At 45.6% G+C, this 13,623-nt stretch overlaps 5 protein-coding genes across 6 annotated transcripts; 3 read left to right on the plus strand and 2 right to left on the minus strand.

The window, feature by feature from the left end:
* Window positions 1-34: 34 nt before the first annotated feature.
* On the plus strand, window positions 35-1,954 carry LOC6568171 (probable basic-leucine zipper transcription factor I). 2 transcript variants are annotated; one of them, XM_001994572.3, is made up of 2 exons: window positions 35-1,610; window positions 1,807-1,954. In XM_001994572.3, the coding sequence occupies exons 1-2, from the start codon at window positions 183-185 to the stop codon at window positions 1,930-1,932; spliced, it is 1,554 nt and encodes a 517-aa protein (XP_001994608.1). In that variant the 5' UTR covers window positions 35-182; the 3' UTR covers window positions 1,933-1,954. The 2 variants fall into 2 exon arrangements, with proteins under 2 accessions (XP_001994608.1, XP_032596697.1); XM_032740806.2 differs by having other exon boundaries at window positions 82-1,625.
* Window positions 1,938-3,752, minus strand: LOC6568163. Its single transcript, XM_001994571.2, has 3 exons — window positions 3,522-3,752; window positions 3,010-3,426; window positions 1,938-2,933 (listed from the first exon to the last, which is right to left on the minus strand). The coding sequence occupies exons 1-3, from the start codon at window positions 3,673-3,675 to the stop codon at window positions 2,251-2,253; spliced, it is 1,254 nt and encodes a 417-aa protein (XP_001994607.1). The 5' UTR covers window positions 3,676-3,752; the 3' UTR covers window positions 1,938-2,250.
* Window positions 3,753-3,864: 112 nt separating this feature from the next.
* Window positions 3,865-4,559, plus strand: LOC6568162 (acylphosphatase-1). Its single transcript, XM_001994570.3, has 4 exons — window positions 3,865-4,085; window positions 4,142-4,158; window positions 4,218-4,327; window positions 4,392-4,559. Exons 1-4 carry the CDS (start codon window positions 3,914-3,916, stop codon window positions 4,516-4,518), a joined length of 426 nt encoding a protein of 141 aa, XP_001994606.1. The 5' UTR covers window positions 3,865-3,913; the 3' UTR covers window positions 4,519-4,559.
* Window positions 4,560-4,683: 124 nt separating this feature from the next.
* LOC6568161 (dipeptidyl peptidase 9) lies at window positions 4,684-10,011 on the plus strand. Its single transcript, XM_001994569.2, has 8 exons — window positions 4,684-6,445; window positions 6,882-7,113; window positions 7,184-7,740; window positions 7,811-8,438; window positions 8,653-8,964; window positions 9,038-9,260; window positions 9,322-9,514; window positions 9,570-10,011. Exons 1-8 carry the CDS (start codon window positions 5,349-5,351, stop codon window positions 9,769-9,771), a joined length of 3,444 nt encoding a protein of 1,147 aa, XP_001994605.1. The 5' UTR covers window positions 4,684-5,348; the 3' UTR covers window positions 9,772-10,011.
* A 610-nt stretch (window positions 10,012-10,621) lies between these two features.
* LOC6568160 (major heat shock 70 kDa protein Ab) lies at window positions 10,622-13,009 on the minus strand. The gene has a single exon (XM_001994568.3). The coding sequence runs from the start codon at window positions 12,736-12,738 to the stop codon at window positions 10,804-10,806; it is 1,935 nt and encodes a 644-aa protein (XP_001994604.1). The 5' UTR covers window positions 12,739-13,009; the 3' UTR covers window positions 10,622-10,803.
* Window positions 13,010-13,623: the final 614 nt, after the last annotated feature.

The following is a 13,623-nucleotide window of genomic DNA, read 5'->3' on the forward strand; positions in this document are numbered from 1 at the left end:
ATCAACAAAGAAACTTCTTATCGATTACCACTTGCTGATTATCGTTTTGCAAAAACAAAAGAGACGTGAAAAAAAAGAACAACAAAAACACGAACAATCGCAAAAAGTGCGTAGGTAATATAATTAAAACAAATCAAATTTACCGTGCATGTCGTGCCCATGTCTGGGGCTGGCCAAATAATATGGATGATGTGCCCGTTAAAATAATCGAACGCTATAAGCCACCGCCACTCGTATACCAATTGCCACAGACTATTGCAAACCGTTTGGCACAATACAGCAGCGCCAGCAGCAGCAGCTACTATGACCAGGATCAGGCATATCAATATGACTTTCAGCTGGAGCGTAGTGTGCTCAGCAAGTGCCAGCAGTGGCGCCGCATGCGTCACCAGCAGCACCAGGCACGTCAAGGGCGCCAGGAGCAGCGCAAACAGGCTCGACAACGTGCACTGGAGGCAAAGCAGAAGGAAATGCTTGGCGCCGTTGAATATCCCAATGCAGCGGACTTGTCCTCCGACAGCGACGATGATGATGATGCTGATGCTGATGAGGTGGCCGTCGAGTCGCCAGAAACAACAAAAACAACAGCAGCAATAGGCCCAGAAACAACAACAGCAACGTCAATTAACGCCGCTGAGTCACGTGGAAAACTCGAACCAAAGTCAATAAACTCGGGCAATTTTCATAATATACTACAGCCGACCATATTAAGCGGTGCTGCTGCAACACCAGTGGTTAGTAATCATAAACGAAACAGCTCCTTAAATTATGCGGATTTCGAATACAATATGAATTCGACGCCTTTCGATAATATTGAGCTGAAAACGATCAACGATCTGGATATTCTAGCGCAGGTGTTGCACCAGACGCAATTAACGCAGCAAACGCCACAAGCAGACGACGAGGTCGAGCGGAAAGAAGAGGAGGTTGAAAAGGAGCAAGAACAGGAGCAGTCACAGCCAGAGCAGCAACAGCAACTGGAGCTGACTGTGACGACGCTGGCGGAAACCAAAGCGACGCTGGATAGCGTCAATTTTCATGTACACTGTGATGATGCCCAAGACATTCCAGCCATGTACCCAACACATATATATAACAACATGCCACAGCAGCAGCAGCAGCCGCAACAACAGCAACACATCTATCCACACATGGTCTACAATCAGCAATATTATCCTCAGCAGCAGCAGCTCTACCATAATCACAACTACTTACAATATGGCTATGTCAATGGTTATGGCACGCCCACCCAACTATTGCCGTCACCGCCACCGCCCCATTCCAGCAACAACAGTTTACTCCACACTAATGTTCAAGAAGGGGATACTAAGTCGAGGAGCGTGCCGGATATTCTACGTGAACTGAAAACAGAGCTGCAGCAGGCGGAGAAACGTCGTGCCCGCCTTCACAGCCACAATGAGAACGAACAACAGACACTGGCATTGACACTGCCACAGCAAGAGTCCGAAACACAGACGGGGGCCAACTCCAACCCATTCCTGGAGCTTGATGTGCCTGCACAGAAACTAGCGCAGCGCATCAGCAGCATGGGATTTCCGCTGGAGCGCGTCGTCAAGGTGGTCACCCTATGTGGCATTGACGATAAGAAGGTGAGTCACTCCGAGGTAGGCCGATAGCAAAATACAGTGGTAGCTCGCTAGCGAGAACTTTCCAGATTTGAATCGGAGTAAGCTCTGGAAGCGAAGCGTCCACTGTAATTTGAACTTTATCGTGATCTAACAACTAAGTTGCTACTATTGATTTTTCTTTTCTGTATATATATATATCTCCCAATATGGATATTAGATAATCGAGCACCTCATTCCTCTCGGTGAGCTGATAGATCTCGGATTTGATGAAACGAAAATCTCGGCGGCGCTTATGAAATTTGATAACAATAAGGATAGAGCGCTAGACTATTTAATTAAGTAGTTCAATTTTGTATTATACGTGGTCGCCTTGGCGCTTCAAGCCAATACACGCACTCCTCTCGTTATGTAAACGAACGTAATATTTTTATTTCGGATTTGTATGAATACTTGGAGATATTTGAGATTGCATATATATATATGGCTGAATACGCAACTATTAAAACATAATGCTAAATCGCTTAAGTGTACATAAGTATATATATATATATATATACGTGTATGAATATATATATATATATATGCATATATTTATATAATAGCTGGCATCACCAGCAGCAGAATAAATACAATCGCTAAGTGCTAAACCGTTTCAAGCCGTTCAAATCATGCCCATTAGCAGGTTAATGGCGTGCTCCACATTGCCATCGGCCAACGTCAAGTAGTTAACATTTTGGGTATGATTAATAAAGCCCATGGCAGCCATTGTGCGCAGCTGTTCGGTGAAGCGATGTCGGCGATAGCGGCGGGGCAGCACATCGCTATCATCGCCAGCAACACCATCTTCATCATCGTCGTGCTCATCGACAACAGCATCTCTGGACACTGTATCCAAAGCTGACTCGATGTCCATGCTTTCGACAGCTGATGCTGATGATGATGGCGGCGGTGCCTGCTGCTGTAACGATTGTAAAGCACGCGCCACCTCATTGCGCAATAGCTCCGAGGAGATTGTAGGTGCAGCTACTGCAGCAGCAGCACCAGGTCCAGTGACACTAGTTGTAGCTGCAGTGCTGCTGCGTGGTCGCTCATCGCCGAGTGCCTCGCCCCCTTGGCGCTCCGCTATGTTCGACAGCGAGTTGACAGAGCTCATGTCAACACGCGCCAATGCAATAGCCAGCTGCTGGCGACTGATCTGGCGTATGTTGGCCATCTCATCGCGACGATTGGCAGCCAAGTTGGCGGCTGCAGTGCTGCTGCTACCACCACTGCTGCTGCTGCCGGCGCCCAAGGAGTTCTCCTCCTCCGACGAGGTCGTCGACTCTGAGGCAGCCTGTTCCTGAACTGTAAATGGGCGAGAGACAGAGAGAGTGGGCACAAATATTTGGAAACAGCAGAAGCAGCAGCACGAAACACTTACATTGCGTGGCGGAACTATTGCGCGCCAATTCCTTGCGTATGGTCTCGACAATAAACGAAGACGCATCGCATATCAATGGGTAATCGCGCACCAGATTCTGCACCACTTCCGGCTCGTGAAGCATATTGAATAGCACCGAGTCGCGTATTAGAGCCTGTGCGCCCAAATTGCGACGAAACTCTGGATATTCGGCTAGTATTTTTTGCAATATATTAAAACGGGACGTGACGCTAATTTGCAAATGCGACGTTAGGGAAAATAGCTCCTGTATATGCTTGGTATCAATGTCGCTGGCAGCAGGCGGCTCGTATGGCGTATACGATTTTATTTTGCGAAAACAATGGACAATCGCATTCGGTTTCATTGTGCTAGACAGCTTGGATTCGTCGTTGAGCACCTTGCCCAGGTAGCATATATCTGTATGATTGAGCGCACAATGAGTTGGCATTATTAGCAATACGAATGTATGTACATGTATGTATTGTGCGTATGTATGTATAGATTCAACTCACCAAGTTCGGTAGCATCGAACTGCAGCTGCAGCTGCTGCGAGATGATCTTTTTCAAGTACGCAACATTTTGTTCCATATCAATGTTGTGCACGGGATAAAAGTCGCTCAGTTTGTTTTTAACATGAACGCCAGCATATACAGTGTTTGATGTCATGTTTGTATGTTTTCTATTTTTGTGAATGCTTTGTTATTGAATTATTTTTCAACTGCGTCTCGTTGTCTCGAAAACAAAGTGCGTAGCGATAACGATTAACGATAGCCAAATAATTTTATGGCAGTGTGACCCCACTGAATTAACTATGACACGAAACAAATTCGTTTTCAAATCATTTTTTGAATTTTTTTTTGTCAAAATTGTGTTTTGTTTTTGTATTTTCTCTTTGTGTTTTAGAATGGATATTGAAAGTAGAGGAACCCAAACGACAAAATCGTATTTAAAAAAACAGGAAATCAGCACGCTACAAAAAGAAGCAGTAAATCGACTGACTAAACGCGAGTACGACAAAGAGCAAAATATCGTCACTATTCACAGTTGTGAATTTGAAATTTTTGGTATAGTGCAGGGTAAGGTGCACATATTCAAAATATAGCATTGCAAAGTAACTGATATTCTTTTATAGACGTTTCGTTTCGACGTGTAAGGACTACAGATGGCTTATTTAAAATATAATTTTAAGTTGTGTTGATATTTTTTAGTATACTCTGCGCCGGGCTCAAAAACTGGGTATTCGTGGCTGGTGCAAGAACACACAAAATGGTACAGTTAAGGGAGTAATTCAGGGACATCCTAGCAACTTTGAGGCTATGTATGACATTGGAAAAAAAAAACATATATATGTATATAGCTTAAATTATGAGTTGATTTTGCAGGCGCATTTGGTTAAAGTATACTGGCAGTCCCACGAGCCGCATCGACAAGTGCGTTTTTGGTCAAATCGAAGAATTGAATGATTTTACCTACGCAGACTTTACCATAGTTAAAACTATCATTGCCTGATACAGATGTTGCATAAATAAAGCCGGTTTATAATACAAACATTTGTACCATCTGCTGTGCGGTGTGACCGTGTCATAATGTGGGCCATATACTAATTCTGGGGGGTGACACTGTTTCGTTAAAGTGCAACGCTGCGCGGTACACAATCAAGTAAAACAAACGGCATTGCAGTGGAAATCGTTTCGCTGACTGTGACCTGTGGCAAGCAATAGAAACAATTATTATAATTCCATATATTGGCCACACACATACCAGAAAAAGACGGTCACTTATGAAGTGTTCACTCAAGCATTAAGATCCGCACATGTCCCAGCTGGATTCCACTTTCAACACGCGCAAGACTTTCACTTTTTGTGTAAAGAGACGATAAAAAAAAATAAAATAAAACAACAACAATTACCAAAACGACACAACGATTCCCGAAGAGAGCAGCGCACATATGTAGGAAGAAAATGAAAAGCCGAACGGACAGACATAGATATTGTTTGTTAAAAATAGTACATAATTGCTTATAAACAAATTGGCATCTACTCAGACAAATGCAACAGACCAGCGATAACAACAATAACAAAACCAGCGAATGGCTCTTTGACTGAGTGATTGGGCGTGTGTGCGTCTGTATGTGTGTGGTTGAGCAAAGGGAAAATAAATTAACCAAAAAACAACAAAAAAAATAGAAGAAAAAAATACAACTGTCTACTGTCCATTTGTCGCAGTGTCCGTGTCTGTGTATGTGTGCGTACGTGGAGCATAAATTTGGGTCAATTTGAAATTGTAAGTGAAAACGAAAACGGCGCTGCAATTGCGCGCTAAAAGATCAAACCAGCAAAATGGACAACAGAACACAAACGACACAACAACAACAACAGCAGCAACAACAACAGACGTCTCGCAGTTCACCTCAAATTGTTAATCTAGGCGGACCAAATGCCACCAGCTCCACAGAGGCCAATGCTCCCCCAACAACTGATAGCAGCAGTGCCGTCAGCGCCAGCGGCAGCGGTAGCAGCAGCAGTAACAGCAACAGTAAACGAAACAGCGGAAAGAACAAGAACAACAATGGCCATCAACGGAGCCATAGCATAACGAATGCAGCGGCCACATCCTTTGTCAATATGTTCGATGTTTTCACCGCACGTGTCTCGACAGCGGGAAGCATTGCCATCAATAGCAGCAGCATTAGCAACGCCATGGAACGCAGTTACAGCGCTGCCAGCACGCCCAGCTCAACTCATTCGGGGATTGGTGGCATCGGTGCCGGATCGATAGCTAGTCTGACGAGCATGGGCTCGCTGGGTACGACAGCTAATGCATTTTACTCCTCAATTGGCAGTGCGCTCAATTCGATAACGTCACCGATTACGGCCGCTGCAGCGGCGGCAACGGCAACCACCACGGAGGCAGTGGTGGCTGCTGCATCGGCGATAACGAATCATTTGAGTTCACCCACCAGCGGCACACCGCCCCATGGTCTGGGTCTGAACGATGAGGACTGCGACGACAACGACGAGGAGGATGAGGATGATGCTGTTGATAACGATGGGCATATTGCAGCGCCCACGCCCAGCAAATCGTGGTCGGAGATCAAAGGTTTCGTCCAGGAGATACGCAAAGACTTGTCCAATCTGTCGACCATGGTGCCAACGAATGTGCAATTCCGACATCTCTCCGATGGCCGGGCACGTTGCTATTTTCTCAGCACACCACCGCAGACCTGGGAGCCAACGCTGCTCTTTACGGACATCAATCTGCGACAGCATGACGATCAACAGCTGCGACTGCAAAAGATTGGCGGTGTCGGCGGCGGTGGTGGTGGTGGCATCGACCTTGAATCCGCCAATGTCGGCAGTCCCAATAGCGGCGGTGGCGCCTCATCGCCAACAATTAACCTGCCCACATTTCATTTTGGTGTCCAACCCAAGTCCAGGTGAGTGATGTGCACAAATTAATATTCATTAAGTCGATTAGCGATGGGCATGAGAACAATTTCAAAAACACATCACGCCCAAACACGAGCTGGATTCACGAATATAAAGTGTGTCTAAGTTGATAAAATGTTCACAATAGCATATTATATGCTAGTCATGTCCGTCTTCTGTATCACTCCAATTGAAATTTTGCTTATAGTCTACAAGTTGGTATCATATAGTTATATAGCAAGTTTATCTAACACACAAAGGTTGTATTCTAGGGCAGCAGCAGCAGTAATATCTGCGTCGTAAAACTTTAAATGTTACATTTCCCAAAAATGCATTTCATGCATCCAATACAGTATTTATGGAATCCCCTTAGCAGTGGCAGAGCAATTTCAACTTTTAATTGTACTGTGATTCAATTTTGTTTTGTTTATTTCTATGGAACAGGCTTGCGTGGCAACCACTGCTGCAACAACCCATACCCAGCAGTCATGTGGGCAGCGGCGTCGGCGGCAGCAGCGGTAGCGCATGTCCTTATGCCCGAGAGTTTCAGTTGCTGCAGGAGAGAAAGCGTCTGCCCACATGGGGCATTACATCCTATGAGCTGCACAAACCCAGCGGCAAGCTGGTATTCCCCTGCTTCAACGATCTGTATCAGTGTCTGGACACGGGTTACAATGTATGCAACAACAACTAAATCTACTCAATTGAATTACAATTTGAACGAGTTTTGTGTGTTTGTTTTACAGTCTGGTCTGCTGTTTCCCACGCAGCTGCGCACATGCCCGGAGTGGAGCGCACTGGATCCGCAAATCTGTCCACAGAACTCGGATCTGATAGCGTACATCAGTGACTGTGATATCTGGGTAACGCACACGCTCAGCGGCAATGAGAAACGATTAACGTATACGCGGAGCGGTCGTCGCACCTATGCGGATGATGCACTCAGCGCCGGTGTGCCATCGTATGTGATGCAGGAGGAGTTCAGTCGGTATCAGGGCTATTGGTGGCAGCCTCATTCCGATGACGGCATCTTTCGCATTGTCTACGAGGAGGTGGACGAAACGGATGTCTCCCTCTACACGTTCCCCTCATCGACGGCTGTGCCGGGGGAGGTGGATGAGTATCGTTTCCCACGCAGTGGCACACCCAATGCCAAATCCAAGCTGAAGCTGGTACAATTTGTGCTCAACGAAGCCCTGCAAATAAGCGAGGTTAGCATCAAGGACTTACCATACTCCATGCTAGCAGTATTTCCCTGGTTGGAGTACATAGTGCGCGTGGGCTGGACCCCCGATGCCAAGTAGTAAGCCACACAACTCAAATCAAATCATGCCAAATTCCCACACTTAAGAGGATGATCTGTTCGTTTTTAGCGTTTGGCTGCAGGGTCTGGATCGCAAGCAACAGCGTTTGGATGTTATGCTCATACCGCTGGACAACTTTTGCGAGTCGTATAGCAGTCAAGTGTCAACGCCAACGGATTCGATTGGGGATCACAGTTGGCGGAGTCCATACAATCGCACAATATCGCCGCTGCAAGTCATCTATACGGAGCAATCGGAAAGTTGGATAAATGTTCATGATATGCTATACTTTTTGGAGATGAGCGATATGAACGACATGAGCGTCACCTATGTCTGGGCCTCCGAGGAGACGGGCTTCAGGCATTTGTATCTAGTGACGTCCAGTTTGCTCTTGAACCATGTCAATGGCTGTCAAACGGACGCAACTGCAGCAGCTGCCGCTGTCCAACAACATCCCAGCTTTGTGGAAGCGGCCGCGCTGCAGCCGCGCATTGTCAATAAAGTGGCGCTGACAAGTGGCGAATGGGAGGTGCTAGCCCGCAATCTCTGGGTGGATAAAGCCAATCAGTTGGTATACTTTGTCGGACTGCGCGATACGCCATTGGAGAAGCATCTGTATGTGGTTAGTCTGCGGCGACCAGAGCACATACGCTTGCTAACTGAACCCGGGTATTCCTATCTGGTGGAGTTCGATGATGTAAGTATTAACAACAAATAATAGTTATCTAAGATTAATAGCCCTGGCAACAGTTGCGATGGGACCGGTTTATAGGTGTAATATATTAAGAATCTAAAGTTTATAAGTTCTTACTCAAGCTTAAGAAGTAGAAGGGGGCAACTCGTTATTGGAAGGGGGCAACTCGTTTACATGCCATTTTCACACCACGTTCACAAACATTACTCAATTGCAGCAATGTCAACTGATGCTGCTCGTCTATTGCAATATCCAACGCTTGCCCAGCTGTAAGGTGATGCGTGTGGCACAAACATGCCAGAATGGCGGCGTCAATGGCATACAGATCTCGCTGGTTGGTTTTCTGCACGAGGGTGGCAAACCGGAGCCGCAATACTGTCCGCAAATCTTTCGACCTCAGTTGCCGTCTGGCGATATAGTCTACGCCATGGTATTTAAACCGCACAATTTTCAACTGGGCGTCAAGTATCCAACGGTGCTGAATGTATACGGCGGTCCCGAGGTGCAAACTGTGAATAATACTTTTAAGGTAAGATCGCTCAGTTAAACTATACTCAGCAAATATTCTGTTATACTAATTGCTACAATTGATTCAACAACAGGGCAAACATCAGCTACGAATGCACATGCTAGCGGCTCAGGGCTATTGTGTGATCTGTATTGATTCGCGTGGCTCCCGGCATCGAGGCATACGCTTCGAGAGTCACATACGCGGTCGCATGGGTCAAGTGGAGCTCACTGATCAGGTGGATTCGCTACGCATTCTGTCCGATCAGCTGGGCTACATTGACATGGAGCGTGTAGCCATACATGGCTGGTCCTATGGTGAGTACTTGCTCTGAACTATAAGTAAAAGTTGCATTCTAATTGTTATATATTTTTGCAGGTGGCTATTTGAGCTTGATGGGTTTGGTGCAGTATCCGGAAATATTTAAAGTGGCCATTGCTGGTGCCCCGGTCACTAATTGGGAGTTTTATGACACTGGCTACACGGAACGTTACATGGATCTGCCGCAGTTTAATGAGGCTGGCTACACGGCTGGTTCGGTGCTCAACTATGTGCATGCGTTTCCTGAAGAGTGAGTAACTGAAATACCATTTAGATATTAACTGTTTTAATATGATATTTCCTAGGGATAATCGATTACTGCTCATCCATGGTCTCATCGATGAGAATGTGCACTTTTATCACACCTCACGACTGATCAGCGCTTTGAATAAGGCGAATAAACCATATGCGCTGCATCTGTTCCCGGAGGAGCGTCATTCGTTGCGCAATTTAGAATCGAATAAGAACTACGAAACGAAATTATTATCATTCTTGCAAAATTTATGAGATTCGTAAACAGTTCACACGCAAATTAATCTAATTACATACTATATTGTAAGTGTTGTTTTTTTAAAGTCGGAATCCATTTAAATATCAATCTAAATATACAAAAACATGTCTGCAATATTTCAACGTACTTGACGCTAAGGAACAACAAGTTTTGCCCTGCCTCTGTTAAATGCTGCTCTACTCACTGTAATTATTTTTAATAATCTATATCTACATTTACTTTTATTTTTTATTACATTATACACACACACACACACACACACACACATCATACTCTTAATTAACTTTTAATTGTTTTATTTTGCACATGTGTATATTTTTCTTTTAAAAACTCAGTCGTAAGTTTCTTGTTTTTGTTTATATCTGTCCATATACCCAAAATGTGTCCTATCCCTCACAAAACCACCCAAAACTTGTCATGCTGATCGTGCAAGCCATCAATTAATCATAGTTTCTATTAAACATACATATATATATATATAGAATTGTATATCTCCTAATAATCGATAAACAACCTGCAATATATGTTTATATAAATGAGTTAAAAAGATTGAAACAAATTAAAAAAAAAAACGAAATCAAGAAAAAAATAAAATTTTAAAAATAACCCTAAAGCGTTGGCTGGAACAAATACTTGCAAAATTATGATTATACTATTTTTAATCAATAATTTTACAAAATAAAATAAATTGCTACATTTTGTTTAACAAACGGAAGCAGCCTTTGTCGGAAAAACAACGACAAATTTTCCAGTGTCGAATACACTGTGTGACCAGATTAATATTAATTTGAAAGTGTCCGACTTCTACATACTCTTTCTGACAAGGAAATATAAAAGACAATTGGATTTATGTTTTGTTAAATTAAAATAGTGGTTTATTGTAAAATTTGCTGCTACTTATGAATAGTTTAACAATAGGCTTATTAATGATTAATGACTTTGGCATATGGTTAATTGTGCACTTTAACCAAAAGTAGTCAGTCTGGGAACATAAGGATAGCTTAATTATTACAGAGCTAGGAAGTAATTTAATCAACTTCTTCCACAGTGGGTCCTTTGTAGCCACCAAAGCCGCCCGCCTGCTGACCACAGTTGGAGTTGCCCTGCGCCTGTCCCTGTCCCTGTCCCTGTGCTTGCTGGTGCATCTTGGTCATGATGGGGGAGCAGTGCTGGGTGAGTTCCTTCAGTTTGTGTTCGAACTCCTCCTTGTCGGCGGTGGTGTTGGCGTCCAGCCACTTGACAGTCTCGTCGCACTTCTCCAGTACCGAGGATTTGTCGCTGTCGCTGAGCTTGTCAGCATTGGCCTGCTCCACGGCCTGTTTCACACCGAAGACGTAGCTCTCTAGGCTGTTGCGGGCCGAAATGCGCTGGCGCTGCTGCTCATCCTCGTCGGCGTAGCGCTCGGCCTCGTTAACCATGCGGTCGATGTCTGCCTGCGAGAGGCGGCCCTTGTCGTTTTTGATCGTAATGTTCTTCGCCTTGCCGGTGCTCATCTCCTTAGCCGTCACGTTCAGTATGCCATTGGCGTCCATGTCGAAGGTGACCTCGATCTGGGGCACGCCGCGCGGTGCTGGCGGTATGCCCGACAAATCGAAGGTTCCCAGCGCGTTGTTGTCCTTCGTAAGGGCGCGCTCCCCCTCGAACACCTGAATGGCGACGCCCGGCTGGTTGTCCGCGTACGTCGAGAAGGTCTTCGTCTGCTTGCACGGGATGCGGCAGTTGCGCTCAATCAGCTTGGTCATCACGCCGCCGGCTGTTTCGATGCCCAGGGAAAGGGGCGCAACATCTACTAGAAGCACGTCCTGGATCTTGCCGCTCTGGTCGCCACTGAGTATGGCTGCTTGGACGGCGGCACCGTAGGCCACCGCCTCGTCGGGATTGATGGAAAGGTTGAGGCTCTTGCCGCCGAAGAACTGCTGCAGCAGGTTCTGCACCTTGGGAATCCGTGTCGAGCCGCCGACCAGCACTATGTCATGGATCTGCTGCTTGTCCATCTTTGCATCGATGAGCGCCTTCTCCACTGGAGCCAGCGTGTTGCGGAACAGATCACCGCACAGCTCCTCGAACCTGGCCCGGCTCACCTTCGTGTAGAAGTCATGACCCTCGAACAGCGCGTCCACCTCAATGGTTGCCTCTGTGCTCGACGAGAGCGTCCGCTTCGCTCGCTCCGCTGCAGTGCGTAGGCGGCGCAGGGCGCGAGGATTGCTGCGCAGATCCTTCTTGAACTTGCGCTTGAACTCCTCCGCCAAATGGGTGACCAATCGGTTGTCAAAGTCCTCGCCGCCCAAATGTGTGTCTCCAGCCGTTGCCCGCACCTCAAACAACGATCCCTCATCGATGGTTAGTATGGAGACATCAAAGGTGCCGCCGCCCAGATCGAAGATCAGCACATTGCGTTCCCCTTTGAGATTCTTATCCAGACCATAGGCCAGTGCCGCCGCTGTCGGCTCGTTGATGATCCTCAGCACGTTGAGGCCGGCTATGTGGCCGGCGTCTTTGGTCGCCTGGCGTTGTGAGTCATTAAAATAGGCTGGCACAGTGATGACAGCGTCTGTGATGCTCTGGCCCAAGTATGCCTCAGCCGTCTCCTTCATTTTCACCAACACCATCGAGCTGATCTCCTCGGGGGCAAAGCGTTTCTGTTCGCCCTTGAACTCGACGCCAATCTTTGGCTTGCCTCCATCACTGACCACCTTGAAAGGCCAGTGCTTTATGTCCTCCGCTATCTTTGGATCGTCGTACTTGCGACCAATCAAACGCTTCGCGTCGAATACTGTGTTCTTGGGGTTCATCGCCACCTGGTTCTTTGCGGCGTCACCAATCAGACGCTCCGAATCTGTGAATGCCACATAGCTGGGCGTCGTCCTATTGCCCTGATCGTTGGCAATAATTTCCACCTTGCCATGCTGATAGACGCCCACGCAGGAGAACGTGGTGCCCAGATCGATACCAATAGCAGGCATTCTGTTTGTTCTTCTTCTTGTTGGCTTGTTGCTGTTGTTTGAGAATTTGAAGATGAATTGCTCTTCTTTGTTGTTTTTCTTTGCTCTCTGATTAACAGTTAAGCACTTTTTCAATATTTGCAACTTTAAATTAATTACTTTTCACTTTACTTTAGTTTAGTTTTAAAATATTTAAATTCTTGTCTTGCTTTGTACTTTTAGCTTTTTCAGCTTGTTTTGCTTTTTTGGCTGTTGCTTGTTTGTGATGTTATCACTTCGATTGCTTGAATTGAATTGAGCCAAAGAGAAAATGCCGGCCGTATTTATACTCGAGCGGTCTCTTTCCGAAATTTCTAGATGCTCTCTTCTCGAAACGAGTCGAACGTCGCGAACCTTCCAACCGATTTCGAATGAGCGGGAGAGAGATAGCAGGCAGATGGTGTTTGACTGTCGACTGTCGACTGAGAGAGAAACCAAATGGAAATGCTTCGAGTTTTCTCGAAGGTCTGCTTTATTTTGGTTTTTGTGTAAAGAGCGAGAGCGACTGAGACTAACAGTTGTTTGTGTAGCTTGACCCACCCCAACAATTCTAGAAAGTTCACATCAAACGACCTTAAGTCTGCAGAAAAAGTCCATCTGTATGTATATATGTATGTAGTTTATTATTAAACGTTTACTATTATTAAACATTTTTGCTGACTTGTTGTCTATTTTTGGATTCCTAGATGAGTATATTCATTAACTTGTTGCGTGCACGTGAATGCTAATCTCGATGTTACCTTCTAAAGATTATTATTGTGCTTGTTACACGACTGAGTTCTGTGAACTTATGTACTTCAATAAAAGTATATGTATGTTTGTACACTTGTATTTAGATTATTCTCATTTCAATACAAATTAATATCC

Source organism: Drosophila grimshawi, unplaced genomic scaffold (genome assembly GCF_018153295.1).
Source record: "Drosophila grimshawi isolate 15287-2541.00 unplaced genomic scaffold, ASM1815329v1 contig_311, whole genome shotgun sequence".
In the NCBI taxonomy this organism is placed as follows: Eukaryota; Metazoa; Arthropoda; class Insecta; order Diptera; family Drosophilidae; genus Drosophila; species Drosophila grimshawi.